The following is a 26,718-nucleotide window of genomic DNA, read 5'->3' on the forward strand; positions in this document are numbered from 1 at the left end:
GAAGTTAATATTTAATGGATACAGAGCTTCAATTTGGGATGATGACAAGTTCTAGATATGGATAGTGGTGATGTTGCATAACAATGTAAATATACTTAATACCACTGAATTGTACACTTAAAAATGGGTAAAATGGTAAATTTTATGATTTGTATATTTTACCACTGTTAAAAAGAACAAAAGAATTTCGGGTTGGCAAGGACAGTTAGGCATTATAGAGAACTTGAAAAATAGCTAAATAGTTCTTTGGGATATCCTTATTTTTTCTTTTAACATTATATTCCATCAATATTTTAAAAAAATTTTTAAAGTAATACAGCTTAAGACACAAAATATATACACATATATAGTAATAAACATTTTCACAAAAAGGGATCAGTCTAGATACTACTTTGTACTTTGATTTTTTTTCACTTCTTGTAACATAACCATCCCTCTGGATCATTACATTAACACCTTTAAAGATAGCTGCCTAATATTCCTTAGTAGGGATGTACTCACTCAACTGTTTTCCCACTGGTGGATATTCAGGTAGTTTCCAGGGGATTTTATTAATTTTTTGATCAATATAAAAAATACCCTTGAATGCATATTGTCACAAAATAGGAGAGAATTAACTCATACAAATTTTAGTCACAGGATTTGCATACCTGATTATTCTCTAAAAAATGTTGAAAGACTTCAAACTATAACCAATATTTTATGAGTGCGTCCATTTCTTCTCATCCTCACAAATATAGGAAGTTGTCATTCACAATTGTTTTTATAGGTGGAAAATGGTGCTTCATTCTTTTATTAGTATTTTTCTATTAATAAGGTTGTGCAATTCTTCATTTGTTCATTGTCCTGCTGCATTTCTTTTTTGCGGTTTGTCCATATACTATTTTTTAACCTTTATTATTTTGTTTATTTTTGTTCTCTAACCAATTTTAGAGCACTACACATATTAGAGTTATCAGGTGTGTTAATTTTTGTTATAAATATTTTCCTAGTTTTTACCATTTGTTTATACAAAAGCTTTAAGTTTTTATGTAGTCTGACAAGTCTACTTTAAGTTTTTTTGTCTTGTTTAAGAGAATCTGCTCAGGACAGCTGGGTGGCTCAGTCGGTTGAGCATTGAGCGTCTGACTTTGGCTCAGGTCATGATCTCACAGTTTGTGGATTCGAGCCCCACTGTGCTGACAGCTGAGAGCCTGAAGCCTGTTTCGGATTCTATCTCCCTCTCTCTCTGCCCCTCCCCCACTCATGCTCTCTTTCTCTCAAGAATAAACAAACACTTAAAAAATGTTTTTAAAAAGCACCTTACAGGCTGAAGGATGCAAAAATAGAAGAGATAAGTTTATAGCTTATTTATTTAACCTAAACTTCAGTGTCAGGTAAACTGGACACTAGAATACTCAGTTGGTAAAAGCGAAATTGTTACAAACTTTCTCCAAGCAGTAAGACAATGCACATTAAAACCCTTCAAAATGATCATATACTCTGATCCAGTGATTTTATTTTGAGAACAAAAACAAAAAAAAATGAATAAGGATGTGCCAAGCTTGATGTAAAATGATAGAAGTTGCTTATAAGGAGGAAAAAACAGAAAGAAAAAACATTTAAATAAGGAATTCTTTAATGGTGATACATTAAAATGATGAATTATGCAGCCGTCAAAAATCTACTGTAGAAAAATATGTAATGGCCAAAATATGCTCACAGCAGATTGTTGTAGGGAAAAAACAGAAAGATTACAAAATGATTCATGGAGTGTGACCCAGAGTCTGTAAGAAGAACATATATACATAGAAAAAAAAGCTCTGAGGAAGAAGATTCCATGTTCCTCAGAAATTCTCCCATATCATTGTCCATATTTTTGAGTCAAGACACACAGTACAGCACCATCAATCCAGGGCGTTTTTTTCTTCCAAGAACCTTACAAATAAACTGTGGTTTTCTTTTTTCTTTCTCTTTCCTTCTTTCCTTCCTTCCTTCCTTCCTTCCTTCCTTCCTTCCTTCCTTCCTTTCTTCCCACAAAAAGTGAGTAGAGGTTCTGGACGGCACATTTGACTCTTGTCACTTTAATACAAACCCCTAGTTTCCTAAAGGCATGGCCTCACCTTACACATGTATAAGTCCCCTGAACAAGGCTGCCGGTTCTGAGGTTGAGAAACCACAGCTTTGTCTCTATGAATGCCTCAAGATTCTAGATGGCAATCATTTACTTCTTTCCTTCAGTTTCCTTACTGGCATTTTGCAGAGGCAGCTCAGAATAGCTTCTCTTTTCCTAAGACCTGCATGCTGGGCCTCTATGTAAGAGGCTTTCTTCCACACACGCTTTGCTTCCACCTTCTGGGGGCAGCTTTTAAGTGTTGTGGAATCTGAGCCTCTGGGCCTGAAAATGATCTGAGAAATGAGTATCAGGAAAGTTTTCAGTTGCTAGACTCCCACAAAATCTAAAACCTGGACAGATTTGGACTCATGGCACTGATTCTGGACATTGCCTGGGACACACTGTTGTTTGTCAGCATTGGAAATGGTGGAAAATGTAGCTCTGGGGCATCTCAGTCCCATGAGTTCCTATTTCATGGGAAACACATAGGTAATTATCATAATTCTCAAAGGAAAGAATATTTACTCCAGTTAATAACACCCCTGATTTCCCCCCATAGCTTACCCCTTGAACTTGAGAGGCATCTGTAGCAAGCCTTGTTGTTAGTGCCCCAGGGCTATTTCTCAGGTCATCAAACCAGCCAATGTCTTGTCCTAATATTGCTCTGAAACCAAATTTACGCAGCCTTTTTGTGAGGAGTTCTCCAGATTTAGCAAAAGCATATCCCTAAAACATAAAGGAATCTTTAGTGATATTTTAACACGAAAAGGGAGAAAATAGCTAAATCACTTACAAAAAAATAAAACTCCTTACCTGTAGAAACTGAGTGCAAATGGATATACAGCCCAATACTACAAAAAGCAGGCACACAACATTGATCTGTGACCTTTGTTCTTCTTTATCAAGAAGTGAAAAAGTCTTTGCAAGAAAGTAAGCAAACATGTTACTTTAGTATTACAAACAATAGCAAAATAAATAAAATATGCTTAAAAGGAATTTCTCTTAAGCATCAGGCTAAGGGAACATATCAGTAATTAAACCAAAGTTAGCTATGAATATGTGTATTTTAATTCCTTGTGGGGAAGGAAGCTTGGCAAATGAAAACCAATAGCTACAATTTGCAGAAATTCTGTCTTGTTTCTTGGCCTGATGTAGGCAATTGTGTTGGCTTTTCATTGATACAGATGAAAAGTATCATTAAATATCTCAAATCTTGTATGTAATAAGGCAAAGAAAAAAGAAAGGAAGTTAGGAACAAAGGGAGGGAGGGAGGAAGGAGGCAGGGAGGGAGGGAAGAAAGGAGGGAAGGAAGGAAGGAAGGAGGGAAGGAAGGAAGGAAGGAAGGAAGAATGTTTTCTGGAACAAAGCACAAAGTATTATCATGACCTTTGTCCTTCTCACATAACAGAAGCAATAAAGATGATTTTCCCACTCAGGTACTCTGTTATTACTTTTATAGATCATATTCATATAATATATATATACATACATATATATAATATATGAATAATAGTTTCGTTTGAAAAACAACTAGCTATTAACTGTAGTTGGCTTAGGAGAAAGAACACTTTCTGTCCATCTGAGGCTGAGATTGTTGTTTCTTTTTTTTTTTTTTATGTTTATTTTTGAGAAAGAGAGAGAGAGCGAGCACAAGTGGGGGAGGAACACAAAGAGAGGGAGACACAGAATCCAAAGCAGGCTCCAGGCTCTCAGTTGTCAGCACAGAGCCTGACATGGGGCTGGAACCCACGAACTGTGAAATCATGACCTGAGCCGAAGTCGGATGCTTAACTGACTGAGCCACCCAGATGCCCCAGAGGTTGTTGTTTCCAAATCAGGAAAAGTTGAAACCATTCTCTACTCCCCCCCAAAAAACTATGGAAGTCGTGAATTTTTTTTAGTCCATAATAAATGGTAAACTATACTTTATAAGTGTATTCTGAACTTGCAGATGTATGCTCAAGTAACTGATTGGGGACTATGCTGTTGCAATAAGAAAATGGAAAGAACAGCTGGATATTCTAATGATAGAGCCCTATAATGAATAGATTTTAGGTACAACAAAACTTCCTAATTTGGGCTTAAGTGAGGGAAACTTGAGTTCAAAAACATACACATTAGAGAACTTTATTTATCATTCTAAATTAATTTAAGTCACTAGAACAATGCTAACAAGCAGTTGCTCAAAAGAAATCGTTTATGCAATACATATTTATTGAGTGCCTGTTATATACCAAATAAATCTCTTGAAAACAATGTATACTACTCCATTAACAAATCCTTTTTTGCAAAGCAAAAGTAACCTATTCAAATAATCAAATGCCAAAGTGGAGAGGGGAGTTCCAGATTAATAAAATTTACTGTTTCTAGGATAATTTCTAGGGTCTTCATGTTCTTAATACAGGTGGAAGTGGGTTTGGAAGATTCCAAGGTCATTCTCCCCAGCATTGAATAACTCATATGTTTACTTTACAGAGTTTATAAATTTAGGGGTTTAAAGACATGTTGCAGTTTGGTTTTTAAAATCGTTATACACATCCCCCAAACCCCAAACAGTGATGCCACATTTCCATTCCTTCCTCATGTCACCTATTATAATCATGGACAAAAGGACTATAGAAGTGCAGATTAGCCAGTTTAACTCTTATTCTAGAGATGGTAAACCAGAGCCCCAAACATCAAAACTTCTGTCCAAGTTCATTTAGCTAGTGGTTATTATTAGGTAAGGAAAGGCCTATTTTTTTAGATTCCAGTGATTTTCTTCTTGCCAGCTCTCTTGGCTCTTGGCATGACTCATCTTGTCTGGGTTAAAAAAAAGAGTGTTTGGCTGATGTTAAATCCATACAAGTGTCCAGTTCAAGAGTGGGCATCTCTCTATCCATAACTTCTTTTCACAAAATTCTACTCCATGAGTTCTTTGTTGTTGAGTTTTGTTCTTGTTGAAATCAACCCAAAAGGCTACCCATCCGTAGGCTCCTTTATAATACATCTGTGCCATTTTTATAATGGTGAGTTTGTTTAAGGAGAAAACAGATATTCATTAAACTCTTGCTATTTACCAGGTGCCAAATGTGTAACTTAACCTACTTTAACTTCAGTGAAGATTTCCTTAAATTAGGCTTCTTAAAACAACCCAGTGAGGTAGATTTTCTTGTCCCAAATTACAGATGAGGAAACTAAGACTCATCAAGGAAAAGCCACTTGCCTAAGTGCACACAGAGAATACAGAGCAGACTTAATACGAATCCAGGGCTGACTGACTCCAAAACTCGTGCTTTTTCCCAGCATGCTACGTCCACATTGCTGTGCTTGGAACACATGCACACTTTCCAAGTCAAATAGACCCATGGAAAGTGAATCAGATACATTATGTTTTATGTGTGTATTGATGCATCACTAGATTAGAGACCAGGATCCTAATAGTGTCCAATCGTTTGCTGGGTCTGTGTCCCAAACTGTGGTCTCAATACACCAAATGTTAGTATTGTGCCCTTTAGGTATGTCAGCATGAAAATAGCGCAATTACGAACAGACTATTATCTGACTCATGATTATATCCTGCGAGATGAAAGTATCATGAATCTACTGATGAATATGTGATAATTATGCAAGAGACAAACAGAATGATCTTCTTCATCAGAGAGGAAAAATAGTACTTTGTTCAGCATCATTCTCTTAGAAAATACAACCCCGGGGCGCCTGGGTGGCGCAGTCGGTTAGGCGTCCGACTTCAGCCAGGTCACGATCTCGCGGTCTGTGGGTTCGAGCCCCGCGTCAGGCTCTGGGCTGATGGCTCGGAGCCTGGAGCCTGTTTCCGATTCTGTGTCTCCCTCTCTCTCTGCCCCTCCCCCGTTCATGCTCTCTCTCTGTCCCAAAAATAAATAAAAAAACGTTGGAAAAAAAAAAATTTAAAAAAAAAAAAGAAAAGAAAATACAACCCGGTGAGAACATTAAACAAGAGCAAACCTTGGATTCCACCAACCAGATCCTGTTACTCTGGTAACTGCAGCCCTTAAGTGAAAAGCCTTATTGCTCAAGCCAAGTTTTTCCTAGGATTTCTGATTGTGAACAGAAGAATCACATAACGATTGTCACTACCAACAACTGGAAGCTGCTCTAGAGAGCAGGTGTTACAGCTGAATCGTCAGGTTTTTTCTGACCTGGCCGTTTCATAGACTCTTAGAACTGGCAGTTATCTTAGAAACCATTTTTGTCAATCCTTCCTTTTATAGTTGAGGAACCTAAGGCCCAGAGAAATGGCATGGCATGACCCCAGGGCATACAGTGCTTGATAAGTAACTAGAAGAGCCAGTTTCAGAAAAAAAAAGATCTCTGGGTTACAAATCCAGGGCTCTTTCCACAGGAGCTCATATACAGGGTTTGGGTGAAGCTCAGTCAGTACACTCTTCACTCTGTTTTTTAAGAAAGTGAGAATCAGCAAAGAAGCTGTTATTCTGGATTTATTTTAAGAAGCAAACATCTAGGGCAAATGTCTTTACAGATTCAACCCTACCCACCACACCCTCTGCACCTCATCAGTACTCTGTGAGATGCATTTCCAGAGCCTTTCCCTACTAGAATGTCAGCTTTATGAGAGAAGGGAAGGGCTTTGGTTTTCTTGCTCCTCAGTCTATCCTCAATCCCAGCAATAATGTCTGGCAAACCATAAATGATTAATACATATTTGTTGAATTATGAATAGATTTTTGTGTTTAATGTCTGTCTTCCTCATAGACTAGAAACTCTATCAGAGGAGGCACCATGACTGATACTGCAATCCCAAGTTTCTAGCATAGTGTCTGCGGAAGATGATCAACAAACATCTGTTGAGTCAAAAAAGAACATTTATGTTGCATTTAAAATATTGTACTTACCAGACATGAAGGGTGATAAATTAATTATTTAAAGGATTTTCATCATAAAGGGTTTTACATAACCAGAAATTCAATTTACCAGAGTTGAAGTTCTCGGTTTCCAGTTTCCTACGTCTCTGAAATTAACATGATTTCCTCACTTCCCACAAGGGGGCAGTATAAAAATTAAAAGGGCGACTGAGGCCCTCCCTGCACAAATGACTTGATTTTGTTTATGGACTCTCTGGGTCTTTCTGTATGATTCATGCCTGTGGGGACATTTTTCTGGTCGGGACCTCCCAGAGAAGCTGCAAAAGAGACACTAGTGGGGGAAAAGAAAAACTCAGGACTCTTAGTAAGCTCTGGCTGTGTGGTATACTGGCAAATCCTTGAGGCTAGGCTTTGGAAAAGGTGCCTCCTACTCATGGTCCTACCACCTAATTAATTCCTACTTCACCATAAACAAATTTAAAAAGTTATCTAGATTCTAGGTTTGCCTCCTTGTTGATCTCACGGGATTTGTGGGGGGTGGCGTAAATTTCAACTGAGGAAACTTGGCAGCGTTTTGATAACTAATTTTGCAATGATAAAGTTTTGTTAGAACCTGGCTCTCCAGATTCTGCAGATTTGAACCCCAGATCCATTACTTGCTATCCTAAATTCTGTATAACTTGATTTGCTTTTTTGCTAAAACAGGAACAATAAGAATCCCTACCTCAGATGGTTAACTAGGAAAATTTAGTGAACTATTATATATAATGTGCTTAGTGTAAATTAATATTTGTAATTATTGTTAATTTTTACTGTAGCAACGAAGTCAGATGGAGAATACAAAAACTCCTAAGGAAGTGAAAATTGAAATAAGCTCATTCTTTATCCGTGCCTTATTGTACTTCTCTCCTCCTTTTCCTCTTTCCTCCCCAACATTGCCATTTCAGTGGTGCAGAGAAGAGAATTACACATGCACTAACACCTGCTTTTATAAGCCAAACTCTGCACCTCAGCTGTTCAGCAAGATCAAAACGGCCCTAAAATCCTTTTGTACTATTTGACGAACCTGCTTTGCATTCTGATTTTGTTTGCATATAGGGAAATTGCCCTCTTCTAACACTAAATTTGCAGCCATAGTGCAGTTTTTCGCAGACATGATGCCTGGATGAGCGTCCTGCCAGCCCAAATGAGAGTGTTCAGCTTCACCTTCTTGTCTTCTGTGCAATGGAAAATCAAGGCACTTTTAGTCCTTTATGAGGAAAATAAAGCTACATCCATTAAAACAACAGAGCCAGCCTATCAAAAATGACAATACCCACTGATAGAAAAACAAACAATGTGAGGAGAATAATGTGAACCCAGCTGTTTGCTTACCCCAAGAATCTGGCTGAATAAAAAGGCATAGAGAGGTGTGACTGAACCATTGACAGAAGCGCCCACAGCCCCTACCAGCATGTAGGGCCATTCTGGAGCATTGAATCTCAGAATCCTCCGAACTGGGGCAGGTTCAATTTCTTCTTCCATAGGAATATCCTTGTCCTTGAGGGGAGAAAGGATTACATTAGTCATCCAGAGGTACACACAGACGTTTTTGCATTTATTCTTTTATTATACAGCAGACCCTTTGGCATTCACAGATTTAAAAGTCATGGTTTGATTGGTTATGAGTGACCTCAAAGATCTACAAGATGTTAGTGATGCGTTGTTTTGTAAGAAATGGTTTTGAATTGCTTGCCACCATGCCGTGACTTGGAAGGGATGAGCTAGATGGACACACATCTGAGGGTGAGGTTGTGGTTTTCATGTCGCAGTGAGTATGTGTTAACTCTAGGGGAGTAATAGATATGTTGGAACTTTCAAAAAAATAACTCCCCAATTAAAAAAAAAATTTGTGCTATAGTGGTATTTACATATTTGAGGACTCATAAACATTTTAAGGTATGTCTTTCATAAATGTCCTTCTAGAAACTACCTGAAGCTCTGAGGCAGGACAGTGTATCTGAAAGAAGACAAAGTAATTATTCAAATTTATTAAATGGTGTCAATAGTTATAATTTACATGCTCTCTGTAAGATTTTTCTTAATTAGTACCCAGAAGTATATGGTACTCCATTCAGGATTTCTAAATTCTACATATTCTTTGTAATGAGTGAAAATTATTTTAATACTTCTCTATTCTGTTCTCTTTAGTTGTCATTAAAGTGTCAAGCTAACAAATTTTTATCCTCTTGAAGGCAAATATTATATTCAAAACCCCATCATTTTTACTATCATTTTCCTCACTACTGATATTACTCACTGCTTGATCTTTAGGACCATTTATTAAATTTATTACTGATTTCATGTAAGAAAGGATTTTAGGTGGCTTATATAGATTTGCATTAATTTTTTTTTACTTTTTCTATTAAAATATACTAAAATATTATAACAGATGAATTACAAAACTATGAATTAGTGCTCTCTTTCATTAACATGTAATAATCTACCCTTTAGGTAGCTGAATGTCACGAACAGACAACAGCAAGGAACTTCAAATACTTTCCTTTGCCTACAAAGTCAAAGACCACATTACCAATTCAGTTTAAATAAAGCTTTGTGTCATGTTATGTCATTATCATTGCAAGCCAAATAGGCTGGAGGAAGGCCGCTTGGCTGGTGATGGATTTCTTGTTAACTCCATTTCAAATTCTCTCTTGGCCTGCCCTCAACATGTGCACTTGTCATTACTATACACTCATGTAGCAAATCCTTCTGTCCAATAATTTAATCTCTCACAGCTTACTAACTCTAGGAAACCAATTCCTCCAACCAGAGAGGAAGAGAGGTGCCTGGGAAAGCATGAGTAGAACAAGCATGGAAAGAACAGGGTTCTTGATTGAACCCAATGAAGCCACCTATGGAATACATCACGAAGCAATTTAGCTCTCTGGGGCTCAGTTACCTCATCCTCAAAATGAGATTGTTGGACTAAGTCGTTTTAGGGAGATAACTCTCTATGGGTATCTTGTATTTCTGCACATCTTATGCAGAATCACTGACTACCTTTATTTAGAGTATTTTTTTTTCAAGGGTGTTTGCATAGCAAATAGCCTTGGAAGACAAAGATGGTGTCTCCATCCCAAGAAAAGAGCAGATGTGCTTACTACCCATTATAAAAGAATCTAGTTCCTCAAGTTCAGGATTCCTCTCTTAAATACCCCCTTCATTTGCTAGTATCATCTGGCTCTCTTTAAATCTGGGGTTTGGGCTGGGAAACCAGTGCAAATGATGCACTCTGGCTACCGCTCTTGCTGTGAGTAATAAAGTTCTTTGTCTCTGGCTCAGGGCTCTTGTGTATTCTGCCTGCATCCATGAAAACAGTGTCAGACTAACTTGATACTTTGCACTACAGCAAAATTTAGACCCTCTACAGTTCTAGACAGTGGTTGGTGTCCAGATCAGGATGCTTGCCAGACTCATGTGGATCAATGATTAAAAATATAAATTCCTGGGGGGCACCTGGATGGCTCAGTCAGTTAACCGTCTGACTTTGGCTCAGGTCATGATCTCACAGTCATGGGTTCAAGCCCTGCATTGGGCTCTGTGCTGCATCTCGGAGCCTGGAGCCTGGAGCCTGCTTCAGATGCTGTGTCTCCCTCTCTCTCTCTACCACTCCCCTGCTCAACTCTCTGTCTCTCTCTCTCTCTCTCAAAAATAAATAAACATTAAAAAAATTTTTTTTAATATAGATTCCTGGGGCCTATCACCAGAAATTCTAATTTAGTAAGCCTGAGTGTGAATCTGTGTTTAAAAATAAGGTGTTTGAAAAGATACTAATGTGGATCTCAGGGTACAGCAGAGCTATCCTAGAGGCTGCATGAAGCAATCATACATTTCACAAGCTTTTAGAATTATCTACACTTAAAAATTTACAAAGAATAAGGGGCGCCTGGGTGGCGCAGTCGGGTAAGCGTCCGGCTTCAGCCAGGTCACGATCTCGCGGTCCGGGAGTTCGAGCCCCGCGTCAGGCTCTGGGCTGATGGCTCGGAGCCTGGAGCCTGTTTCCGATTCTGTGTCTCCCTCTCTCTCTGCCCCTCCCCCGTTCATGCTCTGTCTCTCTCTGTCCCAAAAATAAATAAAAACGTTGAAAAAAAAATTAAAAAAAAAAATTTACAAAGAATAAAATTCACTATTAGAGCCAATGGAAAACTACAATTCAAAAGTCACTGATATTTATGACTAGTGGTTCTATCTCTAGAACATATATTGAGAATAAATTTTAGTTGTTTTCTACACTTAGAAAAAAACACTTTATTTTCTTTTGTGTCTTTGCTCTTTTTCTTCTGCTTGTCCCTTTTTACATAATCTCCAGTCTACATATCCTAGTTCAAAGGGTGTCTAACTAAGATTTTCAACTTTATGTGCAATGGAATAATGAGGAAGAGGGGAACATATTCTGCGAGTAAGTGCAGGTCCTTCTGACATCCTTATAACATCCACCAGAAGTATTCCTTCCTGTCATAAATATCTAGGTGTTACATTTTTCTGTTTCATTCTCACTGCTATTGTGGGCTCTCCATCCCTTCTGCAGTGACCCCAGCTACTTTCTTACTTCTATGAAAGGGTCCTCAACAACTGTGGCAGTTTCTAGGAGTTATCTTCAAGTGTCCCCACATAGCTGATCTGGGCCATATCAGAAATGCAACCATTTTCCCTCTCTTTCTCATCAGCAATGTCACCCATGAAATGCCAACAGGCTCTGACACTACCTCCACTGCATTCTCCTCCTTGTAAGGGCTGCACGTGCTTGACCGTCCCCTGAAATCATTTCATGTCCATGGGACACCGTGCATAGTGCTCAACAAGAGACATATTTCCTTGGTATCATACTTAGTCATGGTAGCTCCTGAGGGGCACTACTTTGGGATCCCAAAATCTCTCATAGATTTTGTGTGAAAATTACTTCTGTCTGCTTCCTGCTATAATCCTTCTCTCTCTAGGACTCAGACATGAATTCAAACAGATAGGGCAAAGAGACCATTATCTGAGACCATCATCCTGAACTCTGACTTCAAATTTCTCTTCCCCTTCTAGAACTATATAACGTGTTTGGCATAAAACTTGGCATGTAATAAATGTTCAATAAATATTAGATGGAAAAAAAAAAAAAAAAAAAACACCACTCCTCAGGTAATTCTAGTAGTAAAGCCCAGTATGTGAGTAAAGCCCAGTATGCAATCTCCAGGACTCTACGAGCCTAGGATTCCATGATTATAGGTTTAGAAAGTGTCAGCTGTGCTCTACCATCAGGCACATTAAACTCCAACATTTTCTGGAACCACTGCCCCACAAAACAGCTCACTCACAGCCTGACATGACAGAAATTTCTCTGGTCTTCAGATTCTTAAAGGTATCCCTCACCCTAAACAACAATACTTAAGACATTTTAAAATAACATGAAGTGATTTTTTTCCAGGAGTTATCATTCCAAGATAAACTAACAAGAGGCAAAATTTAATTGATTTGAGTAATTTTCCTTTGTCCCCTTTCACTAGAAGTTTGATTTAAAGGAAACTGTCCCCTGACTGTCCCCCCCGTCCCCCACCAAATGCACCATCAAGCCTGAATGATGCAAAAACTAGAAAATCTGTCCCTAAGTAATTGACTTACTTGATATAGCTAAAAGAATAATAGAAGAAAGCAAAATATAAAGCCATTATGTATAGAAGAATTTTTCCTTTGAGTTTTGCAAAGCTAAAGACAAATTTAGTCATCTAAAAAAAGGCTAAAGATAATTTATTCATCTTCCCTGTATATGTAGCAAACCAGTAACTCACGGAGAGGGGTAAAATTATAAAAGTTGATGTGTTCTCTTACTACAGATTCCTGCCTTTATTGTAGCAATGTCAAGTTTATTATATGTAAAGAGGTATCCTGTTAGAAAAAAAAAGAATCCTGCTTGCAACTCCAGGGCAGGGAGAGGGACAGTGGCTCTTGTTCATCTCTGCATCCATAACACAATCCCTGGCACACAATAGCTGTACAATCAATATTTATTGGACGAAAGAATGAATGGAGCTTTTATGCCCATGGTGCATACATGCAACAAAACATTTATTTAAAAAAATACTGAGCTCGTCTACTGTGCAGATGGTTCAATGGTAGACACTGCACTTATCTCAGTTTCCTTCCTTCCGTCTCCTTTTATAGGTCAGGTGAAAATAAAACCTCCTACCTACTTAAATCTTATGTTCTGCTTTCTGTGCTTTGTTACAGTGATTTCTGCATGCCAATCCATAGGGGTCTCCTGCCTCAATAACGACTTCAAGATTTGATGATAAGAAATGGGAACTATGATAAAGGAGCAGAGATTCTCCAAATGAACATATAGTGATAGCCATTTGTAAGGGTCCTATCTCTGTCCTCTTAATCAATGCTGAAACCCTATCTTCTAAGTTAGCTGTGATGAAGTGGTGAGTTTCAAACTTTTGACCTTGACTTGATTTCATACAGATCCTACTTTGTTTGTTTCCCTGAGAGAGATGTCTCAGTATCAGAGACTGGCACCTTTTGCCTGAGGGTGTCCCCTAATCCTCCACTTAATTTTGTCAGCATTATAGCTAAGATCTGACTCGACTGATGGCAACCCAAAGCACAGCTTGGAGAGTGAGAAGAAACGTTACCTAGTTACCAGCAACTAGGAGACCTCGGTCCCCGGTGAGCCCACCTAGTGTTTGAAAGTACAAGCTCTTTATGCAACCATCTCTTCTAAATGTTCAGAGTCGAAACTCTGAGAGACCACAAGGTGGAGATAATTCCTTTATGTAAGTAAACATTTTGCATTGGAACCTGAGATAGCATACTTCCCAAGTAACACATTAAGGTTAGAATTTCTCCATAAAATGAGAAAAAGAAAGGATTTTGCCAGTGTTTGGCAAATTTAGTTAACTTTTAAAATGCTTTAAAATCTACTTGAGATCACAATATCCCACGTATTTAAAGTACTTTAAAATATTACTTGAGATTAGAAATTCCATACATTAAATTTTATCAACCCTAATCCCGTTGTTCCTTTTTAAAAAATTAGTTAATTTAAATCTAAAAAATCCTAATGTAATTACCATTGAGCAGTCTTAATATAAGCATAAGATCTAATTTTCTTGGAGCTTTCACAAAATCACAATGGCTTCCCTGTCATTTTTTTCCCCTTCTTTTTTCTCTCTTAACTGGAGGCAGAATATAAAGTGGCATATTTTAAATATTACACTGATTTAAATTTAATTGAGTTTAACTATTCCATTCTAATTCACAATGCTGATAAGTAGAATATTATATGGAGCATTTTTATTTCTCTAACTAGTCTTTATATTTGATTTAGGTTTCCTCCTTATGTAAATGGTTCCCTTTTGAGTTTTCTCAGCATCAGGAGAACGCTGTGGGAATCTGATCTCCAGATCTCCAGGGATCTGATCTCTACAGCTATGCCGGGCCACTGCCAGTTTCAACAGCAACAACTAAATCAGAATTTATTTTTCTTCTCTTTCTTTCCTTCCTTCCTTCCTTCCTTCCTTCCTTCCTTCCTTCTGCTCTCGCTTTTGTTGTCAAATAGTAACAAAAACTAGAAAAAAACATAAAAAATGCAAAAGTCAAATATGATTGATACTGTTACATTTGAAATTTCAACATCGTGTTTGGTTCTTTGCCCCCTGGAGCTTCACTAGACTCCTTATATAGGCATCTTGTCATTATTGGTGGCAGCACCATGGACATAGATGAAATAACTATTTCTAGATTTAGAAGAGAAGTTGAGTCCTTAATGGCAAGATGCAGTAAGCAACCATGCTTGCTCTCTGTGTGATTCATCCTGCTGCTCCTAAGTATTTTTCTATGAAATTGACTTAAACCAACTCTACTGGATATTTATTCATTCCTAATATATTAAAACCAAGAGAGAACTTTAATAACCCTTCTGTCATAGTCATAAGATCATAAGGAAGACTGTACTTTATTCCACATTTGTCACTGCGAATAAAGGTTTATAATTACTTCCAAAACGGATTCTCATTAAAAATTTTTTAAAGACAGTTTGAAATTACATCATGCATAATGGATGTGCTTGTAATTAAAATACTCTCTGACTTATTTGCTTTGATAAATCTTGTGGTTTGGGCTTATTTCATTGTAGAAATTCAATTATCATCCTAGTTTTTAAATCTCCTGATATCCTAATAGGTGCAGGGAACTGGCCTAAGTGCTCAAGTTGATGCAAACACAAATAATATATACTCACTATCTTTAAGAAGCTTGTAATTTAGTAAAGGAATAAGACAATATGACCCCAGTTAAGGCTCAATAAGAAAACTGCCATGAAAAGTGTCAAATGAAGAGGAGTTTGGGCTTGAATGTGAGACTCTCAGGTTGAAGAATTAAGTTCAGAGATTAAGAAAGGCTTTGAGGGTGGGGATAGATGGGCACCTTATGTGAAAGTAAGATGCCCACAATAACTTTGAGGATCTGTGTCCCTAGGAAGAAATATTGCTACATCTGTTGATTCCTCACCTATCTCTTTCATTTTTGTGTCATTTTGAATTTTATTAAAACCAATAGTGCTGATTGTAGATATAGATATATCCTTAAGAAATTATGGTAAAGCTATATGAAGTAAACAACTGTCCATAAAACCTAATCATCTTCTGTTAATTAAAAAATCGTGCTAACTTTATCAAATACCTTTGTCGAATAAACACTTTTGCCAGGGTTATTATAATTTAAGAAGGAGATTGAAAAATTTGAGAAAACTTGTTTTCAAGTATTCTTACAACCTTTAAAATAATATACATATAGCCAAATAATCTACTAAGTACATATAATTTGCCTGTGTCTATTACAATGATTCGTCTCAAATTATTGACTAACAATTTTAGTCCATTTTCAGTTCTCAGATGTTCTTAAAGGTCATTAATTAATCTGTATTTCTTTTAACATATTGTATACAATTTAGAGTTTTCATCAGGTCCTCATGGATTCTCCCATTTAATCTGATTTAGTGAACATTACTAGATATTTGCCTTGAAAACTCATGTTGTCAGATTTAAAGGCCATGCAATAGTCCCCAGCAAAGACGGTCTCCAATCCCCAAGAGCAACTGGTGCCTGACCTTTCTGTCTTCTTCATAAGTAGACTTATGATCTACAACAGCTAATGGAGGTTCAGGTGCCAGGTAAGAAAGCTGAGACTTGGAGCGTTGCCGGATTGAAGCTCTGTAAATAAACAAAGATGAAAGAGTCTGTAGATTATGGGCAGGTTGGAACAGGACTTAGCTGGTGTTCAGGCTTACATCATATGTGTCAAATAAACAGAAATGCTTGGTAGGTCACATAGTAACAAGGTAAGACAGCTTCCTGGGCAGGTTTGGCAGAACCATTCTTGCAGCATAGTTAATTAGATTGGATGCTCTGGGCCCCAAGCTAGACTCTGATTCAGAGTGTGCTCAAGGAGGGAAGGAGAGAAGGAGAGGAGAGCTGTCCTACCAGTCTTCCAAAACAAGGTCCAAGGCTCAAATCCATTCCAAATCCACATGGTCTGCTAATTGCTACCAGGGCAAAGGCCCAGCATCTTTACCTCCCTATTGGTTACAGGTTGTAATTTGGATGTCTCTTTCTCTCTAGTCACACTTGGTTTTACTTTAGTGTAAGGCCACCTGGATACAAATGAGCTCAGAGGAGGAAAATAGGGCCCCTAGTGAGATTTTCTTTAGGCTACGTACTGTCCCTAGAAATGCATTTAAGTAACAAGTAGCTTACTGAAATAAAATTTAGTTGATGTGTTCATTCACTCATTTATTCATTTAACAGAAGCTTATTGGGCATCTATAGCATGCAAACCAATGCCAGATGCTGTGAGGATTACAAAGACTGGTCAGTGACAGAATTTTCCCTCAAGGAGTTTAAAATCTTACAGAAGAGCAAAATATGTACCCAACCCTGGCGTAGGAAGAATGTGTTAAGTGCTGTAAGGCAGGGTTGACGAAAAAGTATGGAAATTTAAGGGAACAAAACATATACGGCAGGTATTACCATGAAAGTCTTCATGGAAGAGGTGACTAAGGTGGGACTTGGGTATTTGTAGGCTCGAGGAAGAGCATTTCTGATGGAGAGAACAGTATAAACAGAAAAGCATGGAGACAGGAGAGAACAGGGTTCCTCATTACATATACTTAGTATAGAACAGATATAGGAAGAGATTGGTTCAGGTGGTTTTGTTTTTTCCTTGAGATTTTCTGAGGAGACTCCTATTCTCCTCTAGGTTAAAGGTGAAAATATGCAGCACCAGGAGGAATGGCTGGCGATTATATCAATACCTTCAAAGAAAGAAGCTTACTGAAAAATGAAGCAAATAGAAGGGGAAAAAAGGTAGAGCTGAGAAAGGAAGAGAGAAACTAGATGCATCTTGGACACATCACATATGTGAAGCCTGAAGCCAAAGCTTTCTTGGAACTACTTGTTATGTAAACTGATTCTCTCCCTTTAAAAGTTAAAGCAGGCTGAGTTAGGTTTTCAGTCATTTGCAAATACAGTTTGAAGTGATGAAGGCGTTGGTGAAGACTTGAGAGGAGGGTGTTACATTGTCAAAGCACCTATCTGAAGTAAGAAGTATAAAGAGAGAGATGCTAGAGCCAATGAGACCAGTATCAACTGTTTCAGCATAATCTAGATGGAACCATTTACAAGGAAACCATCTTCATCATTTGTATCCAGGTGAAGTTAGGCGAAGACAGATATGAAGGTGGTGCTTGTCTATTATCCATGCTCATCTGGCCTTCTTGAGAAGGTACTAGCACATCACCTTTTTGTTCCCAGGTCCAATTAGTAGCACTTAGTCACCCAGGTGCAATAAGGTGCATGTATCTCAAGTCCTCCCTCTTCCTTGCTCTTGCACATTCACACTCTTGTCAAGTCTCATTATGACCAGGCATGAAACCACTCCTCACCCTGTTTCCCTGTTATCAGGCTGCCCTCTGGGACACCCCAGCTCCCTCCCACCCGGCCTGAGACTCTCCAGCAATAGAGTTACTTCTTTGGGTTATGTAACTAAGGTCAAGAAGTCTTCTCCAGAAGGCATGAGGACTAGGCATGTGTCAAGTGGAGAGAGCAGAGTGCATAGTAGGGCTGAGATGTAAGGTCATGGGCCTGCAGAGAAGTTCAGAGCATTGGAAGCCAATGTAGGAGTATGTGGAAAAGGAAATATGGTTGACTTCCTCCTAGTTCTGAGCATGGCAAAACATATATTCTTGTCCCTTCTGAGTTTTACTACCTTAATCTTCTATTTCTTAAGTCTCTCTCTCTCTCCCTATTTCCCAGAATGTTCCACCTGCCTCCACATAGGCTGTCCCATTGAAACCATGGGCCTACCTGCCAACCCCCTCTGGTCCACCATAGACATCAGAGTTAGGATTCTATCCCGTGCCTTTTAAAAAAAAAAAAACAACAAAAAACAGCAACATCTGTCACTCCCTTTCTCAGAAGCTGGGTACCACTTCTCTCCACAAGTAAAAACAGCTAATTCAGAGAATGAATATCCTCACGATTTCTCTGTCTCTTTCAACATTATTATTCAGGAGATCAGTTACTGTTATCCACTAAATTGTTCTTGAACCTAAAATATATTGCTAAAGAGAGATTGAGCCCTCCAAAAGACCAAGGCCAAGGAAATAAGATACACATTAACATTTAATTTAGTCATCTTTTAGCAAAAAAAATCTGTCAGCATACACAATGAGATATTTTTAACAGACCTTCTTACTCAAATTTATAAATCTTTCTCTGCAGGAGCTTAATAGTTACTTTTTGTGTGTAGATTATATTTCTACATTTCTCTTTCTAGTCACCAAAATGTAGAATTTGTGAGAATTAATAGCCAAATAAGAAATGTTTGTATTAAAAATGTTTATTTGATCCTAATAATAAACTATAAGTAAACTACTCAGAACAAGGAGAATTTTGCTCCTCAGAAAAGCTAAGAAAATATTTACTTTCTTATTGACATGACTATGAAATACATCACTTCCTCTTTACAACTGTTAGCCTAGTTATCAAAAGAGATGCCTGTCGTTTTCTGTGTTTAAGAAGGTAGACAGTATCCTCAGGTTGTGATTCTAATGATCCTTATAATTTATATTTCTTCGAATCAGAAAAGCATGGTTAAGTGGTGCCGTGGTGGCTCAGTTGGTTAAGTGTCCGACTTCGGCTAATGTCATGATCTCACTGTTGGTGGGTTCGAGCCCCGGGTCAGGCTCTGTGCTGACAGCTTAGATTCTGGATCCTGCTTTGGATTCTGTGTCTCCCTCACTCTCTTCCTCTCCCCCGCTCACACTCTGTGTCCCTCTCTCTTCAAAAATAAATATTTAAAAAAAAAAAAAAAGAAAAGCATGGTTAGACACAATGCCCAATATCTATAAAAACTATGGGCGCCTGGGTGGCGCAGTCGGTTAAGCGTCCGACTTCAGCCAGGTCACGATCTCGCGGTCCGTGAGTTCGAGCCCCGCATCCGGCTCTGGGCTGATGGCTCAGAGCCTGGAGCCTGTTTCCGATTCTGTGTCTCCCTCTCTCTCTGCCCCTCCCCCGTTCATGCTCTGTCTCTCTCTGTCCCAAAAATAAATAAAAAACGTTGAAAAAAAAATTAAAAAAAAAAAACCTACCTAATAATTTTGGCAATTGTTGTAACTTTGACTTTATAGAGCAATTTGAGGCTATTACTTTATTATTTTCCTAATTCACAACACTTGATAAAACCAACATTTTTCGAAATTTTTATGAATAAACTTTCTCAAAAGGAAAAATAAAAAACCCTAAGCATAAAATTAGTGAACTATTTTTTTGAGTATAATTGGTATACAATGTTATGTTAATTTCAGGTATACAACATAGTGATTCAACAGCTATATACGTTATTCTTTGAATATTGAAAAATAAATCTGTGTTTGAATTGCTTGGAATTGTTCCATAAATGTTTTCTTCTAAGCCACTTTAACCAGTTTTCAATAAGCAATATGCTGTCTTGAAAGAGCAAGTCTTATAACTGTGCCTTTGCTCAGAGTATAGCCTTGAATTACATATCCTAGAAATGATAAAGTCAATGGTAGAGAAATCTACTCTCACCCATTGTTTACTAACAGCCTCCTAACTCAGCGAAAAAAAATCTTAAATAATATTTTCACAAATAGAGACAGCTACTCTTGGGCAGAATTCTTAGTACATAGAATTTTAACATTAAATGAACTATTTTACTGATACACTTAAATCAGGATGAAAGACTAAAACTTACAGTCTTGTTAACGGCATATTCCAAAAATATGTTTGAAAGTCAGTACCCCTATATTCATCCAAATAAAAATAAATAGCTGGGGTTTAAGGAAATTCTCTTCAAATGCTAAAAAATACATTTCTTATTTCATCTAGTTAAGGAATGATTTGAATTCAGATGTGTCACTCTGGAAGCAGAAATATTTGTAATTCAATTGCAGCTCAGTAGGTAAAAGAATGGGCCTAAAGCCATGAACTTGACCTCCATGTAAAAACAGTGCTTCATATCATGGTTAGATCTAGGGGACAAGACCAAACACAAATTTTTAAAATCCCCTTTCTAAACTGAAAACATTTTAATTATAAAGCCTCTCTCTCGTGACACTAGCCACAATAAGATAAGAAGCCAATGTGGAACAAAAAAATCCCCATGAATTAGAAACAGAAATGTCAATATATAGCAACCAAGGATTCATTTTCACGTTCATATTACATGAAACCTGGGGCTACACTCAAGGATCTCCTGGTTGTACCTGAGATATTACCTGAGGGATCATAGGGGCAGAGGCTCCTAAGAATATTTTAAAACCTTAAAATCTGCCTCATGGCTAGCTTACCTTAAACTAGCCTGGTAGCTCTCTCTGCTAAAGGTCTGTCTGCCACCAAATGAGCGGTCTTCAGTTTCGTCTTCTCCTGTGCAACACAACATAAATGATTCCTTAGTGTATACAATAAGGAGAGCCATATCAAAATAAAACTACTTATTATATGCTATCACTATATCTGATGCTAAAACATTCTATTAACTCTATCGCGACAAATAACACTTAGCACTTATCCGTCACATTCGAACAAAAAATTTCAAAATACTCAGCAGGGGGTGCCTGGCTGGCTTCATCAGAAGAGCATGTAACTCTTGATCTCTGAGTCGCAAGTATGAGTCCCCCACACTGGGTTTAGAGATTACTTAAATAAATAAATAAATAAATAAGCAAACAAACTTAAAAAAAAATACTCAGCAGGATTGAATCTTTTGAACTGTGTGATACCCAGTGTGTCATCCCCAACGAATAGATATTTGATAGCATGAATCGTAAAAACTTGAAGGAAGCCCACTGTAGGTGGTTTCTGTGGTAGACACACCAAGTTAAAAAGTATATATTTTCAGAATAAATCACACGTGTTAAATGTACACAGTAGTTTTACTCAGTGGAGTTCACAAATCGAGATGTGGTATGGTAGAGAAAGTTTGGAGTGGTTGGTTAATGTAGGCTGGCGTAAGCACCAAGTCTGAAAATTCAGACTGAAAACAGAAAGGATGCACGAGGGCCCAAAGTATCTATCCACGCTAATGAAAATAAGCACCACAATGTTTAGTCATTAATTAATTTACCCAATCAGTAAGAATAAATGTCCTACTGTGTGCAGGACACTCTAGGAAGGCTCTCCTATCTGCAAAGTATCGGATAGAATTGAAATCGTTCTTCCACACAAGACCTGGATTTTAGCTCTCTGACTTGATCAAGTAACTGAATCTCCTGAACTTCTGTTCTTTCTCTTATCATCTGTAGCATGCCTCCAAGGGCTTTTGGGAGAACAAATAACACAGTGTATTTTAAATGTAGAGAAATCCATAAAACAGAGTTAACAAACGTAATGTTTTATACAATGTACAAGTATATTGGAAAAGACACTTGCCTTTTATGCCCTCTCCGTTAGCAGCTTGATCACCTTGACTTTGCAAAGTCACTAGAGTGAAGTAAACGCCTTTCCTTTCCATCAATTCTTCATGGGTGCCTCTTTCCACAGCTGTACCATGTTCAAAACCAATAATGACATCTGCAGCTCTGATTGTGGATAGGCGATGAGCAACTGAAACGATTGTATGTCCGTGCTGAATCTGTAAGAATGTACAGTGTACTGTTAAGCAAACAGTAAGACAGAGCTGACATTGACATTGGATGGTTTCCAAATCCACAAGTGAGTCAGAGTCTTGGTCCTTAATAGGCTATGCAGACATTAGAAAAGGCCAGCACACTCTATCAAGGCCATGAACACCCACATGTTGGTCCAGCTGTTGCTATTAATGAACAGCTAAAAACAAAATGGAAATTTTTGAAATCACATATTCTAAGTTAGATTCAACAAGATTTAAAATTTTTCATTTGTAGCTTCTGGAAGCAAATCATACTGACTTCTATTCAACTGCGAGGAACATTGTAGTCAGTATTTTCTAAACTGTTAGACTGGACCCACTGACCCATGTAGTCCCCTCTCTCTCCCTCCCTCTCTCCTTTCCTCCCTTCCCTTCCCCCCACCCCCATCCTCTCTCAGCAAGCTGCCTTTCCTACAGCACATTTCCACATGGTCTCATACAATGAACTCAGACTTTCAACCAACCTTACTCAGTGCCTCTTGTACCAGGGCTTCACTCTCATTGTCCAGCGCCGAGGTGGCCATGTCCAAGAGCAGGATCTTAGGGTTTCGGACAAGGGCTCTGGCAATGGCCACTCTTTGTTTCTGGCCACCGCTCATCTGGCCTCCTCCTTCTCCAACAAGAGTGTCAAATTGCTGGGAAGAAGGTGACACCAGGAAGGAAGAGGAACAATTTGATGGTTCCTGGCAGTGATCATTACAAGGTCCTTTCTAGCTTCCTTCTCAAGGATGAATTTTCACAGGCCCAACTTTCATTGAAAGAAATACCCTTTTGTGAAACAGGTTACTGTCTGATCGATACTTGTATGTAAGATGAAGAAATTGATTTATTCTTTCATTCCTGGGTTCCTGGGTTATATAAATGTTTCTCTCTAGTTCAACTTCAAATAAAATGTTTCCACCAAAGTAAAAGTTGATCAGGGTCCTGAAAACCCATTTTAAAGGGTTAGAGCACATATCAAGTTCTTCCTCCTTTTCTCTAGTTTGGCAACACAGAAAAACACAACACTAAAGCTGTCTTTATGTTGTAAAGGAAAGATCAAACTAGCTTTACGATCATTACCATCTATAGCAAACAGTTACTGAGTATCTTTCATGTATAGAATTATATGACAATCTCACAATGGTGTCAGACTCTTGTCTTGTTCATTATTAGCCAACATGAGTTGAGCACTTACCATGTATAAAGCATGGAGCTGAGCTCTTTACACATTTCACCTCATTAGTCCCTACAGATGGCCCATGAGATAGATATCGCTGTGGTCAATCGATGGGTAGGGAAATGCTGGGGTGTAAGGGGCTAAAGTAACTTGCCCAAGTTTATAGAGCTTACAAATAGAGAATATGGGACTTGCATGGAGGCAGTCTGATTCCAAAGCTTTATACTCTTTGCCATTAGACTATATCATACTCACAGCTGCAATCCTATTCACACAGGTAATCTAAAAGGCTGATTAGGAAATTATCTGGAACACAGACTCTGGAGCCAGACCACGTGGGTGTGAACCTTGACTCTTCTGCCTTGAGCAAGTTATTTGACCTCTTAGTTCTCTCTTTACAGGTGGAAATAGTAAAGTAGCTACCGACAGGATGGTTTTAAGGGTCAAATGAGAGGTAAAGTGCTTAGAACAGTGCCTGGTATGTAGTAAGCATATATAAGTAAGCATATATAAGTAAATATATATATATATATATATATATATATATATATATATATATATGTTAACTAGTAATAACTCTTCTTTGATTTAGCAGACTATTGGCCACAAAATGTATATAAGTATAATAATATGGAGTTGGGTTTTGTTGTCATTGTTTACAATGAAGATAAATGAGGAATTTTTGAATATGTGAGATACAGTACTGAGGACACTTTGTTTAGCTGCCTAAACACAAGAAAATTAAAGAACAATGACATTAGTAGGCATCAAAGAAGCATTGTGTAAGTCATTGCCACATGAAAAACTTACCTACTGCTTAAACAAATGCTTAACAGATAGGGTAAGAAGATTGTGTCAATGTCAAAGGGAGATTTTAAAAGAAAGTTCCTGTTTGGTAGATTTTTAATATATCAACAATAATGTGTTTTCAGACAACGGGGAAAATTCATGGTACATTTCCAGGAATGAAATCTAACATGGCATTAAGAATTTAATGATTTGGGATTCAAATGAAAAGAAATGTATAATATTGTGTAACTTTTTCTTTTCTCTTTCACAACTTCTGCGTTCCCCCGTGGAATGAGAGACTAGGGGTACCTGTGGCAGGTCCATGATGAAGTTGTAGGCATTGGCTGCCTTGGCAGCTAGAACTATATCTTCCATCGTTGCATCTTCTCTGCCGTAGCGAATATTCTCTGCAATGGTGGTGGAGAACAGAACGGGCTCTTGCTCCACTATCCCAATCTGAGCTCTAAGCCACTGAATGTTAAGAGAGCGGATGTCATGGCCATCCAAAGTCACCTAGAAAACATGAGCACAATGTCACATCTCTTAGAATCCTTCGGGGTTCTGATCCAAAATGCTATGTTGTACTTGATGTACGGGGAGAAAAAGTAGAGACCTGCAAGATTATAACAAAAATAATTCCTCCTACAATGAGGTTGTTTATATAAGAGTGACAATTTATAGTTGAAATCGAGTATAGCTGTAGGACAATTCATTGTAGAAACACAAATGATGTAAAGGTCATTTAATTGACCACAATTGGCCCAGGAATGGAAAAAATGTTAATTCTTCAATGGAATCAATCAGCTATTCACCATATGTTGTATATTTTTATTATCTTTTGACTTATGACCTATAAAAATGGACTTCAAAAGCTACAAAGAAAATAAGAAATGTTCCCTATCTTGTGTATATGCATTACAGTAACTTTCTGGCCGGATTCATGAAATCTTGCCATTTGTAACAAAGTAGATGTAACTGGAGGGTATTACATTAAATGAAACAAGTCAGAGAAAGACAGATTTCATATGTTTTCACTCCTATGTGGAACATGAGAAACTTAACAGAAGACCATGGAGGAAGGGAAGGAGAAAAAAATAGTTTCAAACAGAGACGGAAGCAACTCATAAAAGACTCTTAAATACAGAGAACAAAGTGAGGTTGATGGGTTGGTAGGGTGTGTGTGGGGGGGGGGCAGGGGATGAGCATTGAGTAGGGCACTTGTTGTGACGAGCACTGGGTGTTGTGTGTAAGTGATGAATCATGGGAATCTACTCCCAAAGCTAAGAGCACATTGTACACACTGTATGTTAGTCAACTTGACAATAAATTATATTTAAAAAAAAAATAGCACTTTGCCATTTAAAAGTAATTGAAACTATAGGTGGGATAAACAATTACAAATTACTATTAGCAAAGAAGCAAAGACCTTACATCAAGAAACCATGATTTTTATAAATTCAGAGTGTAGTTATGCTGGTATGTAGCAACGAATATCCAGAGGACGGAATGTCTGTACCAAAGAGAATTTTCATTACGTCTGTCATGTCAGTGTGGCAGTGCATCCATTATAGAGAATGCCTTGTATTGAAGCCACTTAACATACAGTCAAATGAGTATACTGCAAGGCATCAAGGAAATGTTGACAAGAATGATTTTGAGAGTGTAGAAAGAACAGAGCCTCTGGCATCTAATAGACCTGGGTTCAAACTGGGGGAAAGTCTCAATCTCTCTGACTCTGCTGCCTTATTTATAAAATGAGCATACACACCTTGGAGGTCATTTTGAAAATAAATAATTATTTTTATAGACAAATAAACATGAGGAAAAAGAAACCAAGTAGTTTGTGAGATTATATATATATTTTTAAACTCAGCTTCTCGAAGCAGTAATCAATCTGTTCATTCTAGCCATGCAACCTTTCCTATACCTAGTGTTTGGAAAACTTTAAAAGACAATACGATTTTGTTGCAATCCAAAGAAATAAATGGAAATGTTAGTTCACCGAAGAGGCAGAAATACCATTTTGAATGTATCTGCGCATTTAGTTACACCCCTTAGTGCACAAGCGGGTTGTTCATTGAGTACAGCCACCGTGCAGGGAATTAGTCCAGTCAGTCTGGTCAAAAATCATTAAGTCAACTCTGCGTGTGTCAAGATGGTCTCCATGTGTGCTAGGTCTTTATGTTAGACCAGCGTATCTCCATTTGCACTTCCCATCCCCGCATATTGAGGAGGTTTCTGGAAGACACACACCATGCCTTCACTGGGGTCATAGAAACGCTGAATGAGCTGTATTGCTGTGCTTTTCCCAGCTCCACTGGATCCCACCACGGCTGTCATTTCCCCTGATTTAATGACCATGCTGAGGTTATTCAAAATCTGTAGAGAAAAGAGAAGAACAACATTCAGATTGTCAGCAATTAGACTCATAAGTTAGGATGCTTTGTGAGAATACTGTGTATGTGTTTACTCATGCCCTGAAAGCAGTATCTATCAATACCGACCAATAACCAGAAAATTAATAAACAGTGCCTAGGATGAAGTTTTAGCATTTAGCACATTACTCATTAATAAACTCATAGTGGCGGTGAAGAAATAAAATGATGTGTGGTAAC

At 37.9% G+C, this 26,718-nt stretch overlaps 1 protein-coding gene across 3 annotated transcripts in view; it reads right to left on the reverse strand.

The window, feature by feature from the left end:
• Positions 1-26,718, reverse strand: part of ABCB11 (ATP binding cassette subfamily B member 11) — a 91,532-nt gene that overhangs the window by 16,366 nt on the left and 48,448 nt on the right. For all 3 annotated transcript variants that reach the window (XM_025934958.2, XM_086718830.1, XM_086718831.1), the window contains 9 exons: positions 26,357-26,482; positions 24,413-24,616; positions 22,620-22,790; positions 21,918-22,119; positions 20,837-20,912; positions 16,076-16,178; positions 8,314-8,478; positions 2,909-3,013; positions 2,660-2,821 (listed from right to left, as the gene is read on the reverse strand). In XM_025934958.2, the coding sequence (XP_025790743.1) occupies positions 2,660-2,821; positions 2,909-3,013; positions 8,314-8,478; positions 16,076-16,178; positions 20,837-20,912; positions 21,918-22,119; positions 22,620-22,790; positions 24,413-24,616; positions 26,357-26,482 (1,314 nt within the window). The remainder of the gene's footprint in view (positions 1-2,659; positions 2,822-2,908; positions 3,014-8,313; positions 8,479-16,075; positions 16,179-20,836; positions 20,913-21,917; positions 22,120-22,619; positions 22,791-24,412; positions 24,617-26,356; positions 26,483-26,718) is intronic.

Source organism: Puma concolor, chromosome C1, assembly GCF_028749965.1.
Source record: "Puma concolor isolate L17-30 chromosome C1, mPumCon1.1.hap2, whole genome shotgun sequence".
NCBI lineage: Eukaryota > Metazoa > Chordata > Mammalia > Carnivora > Felidae > Puma > Puma concolor.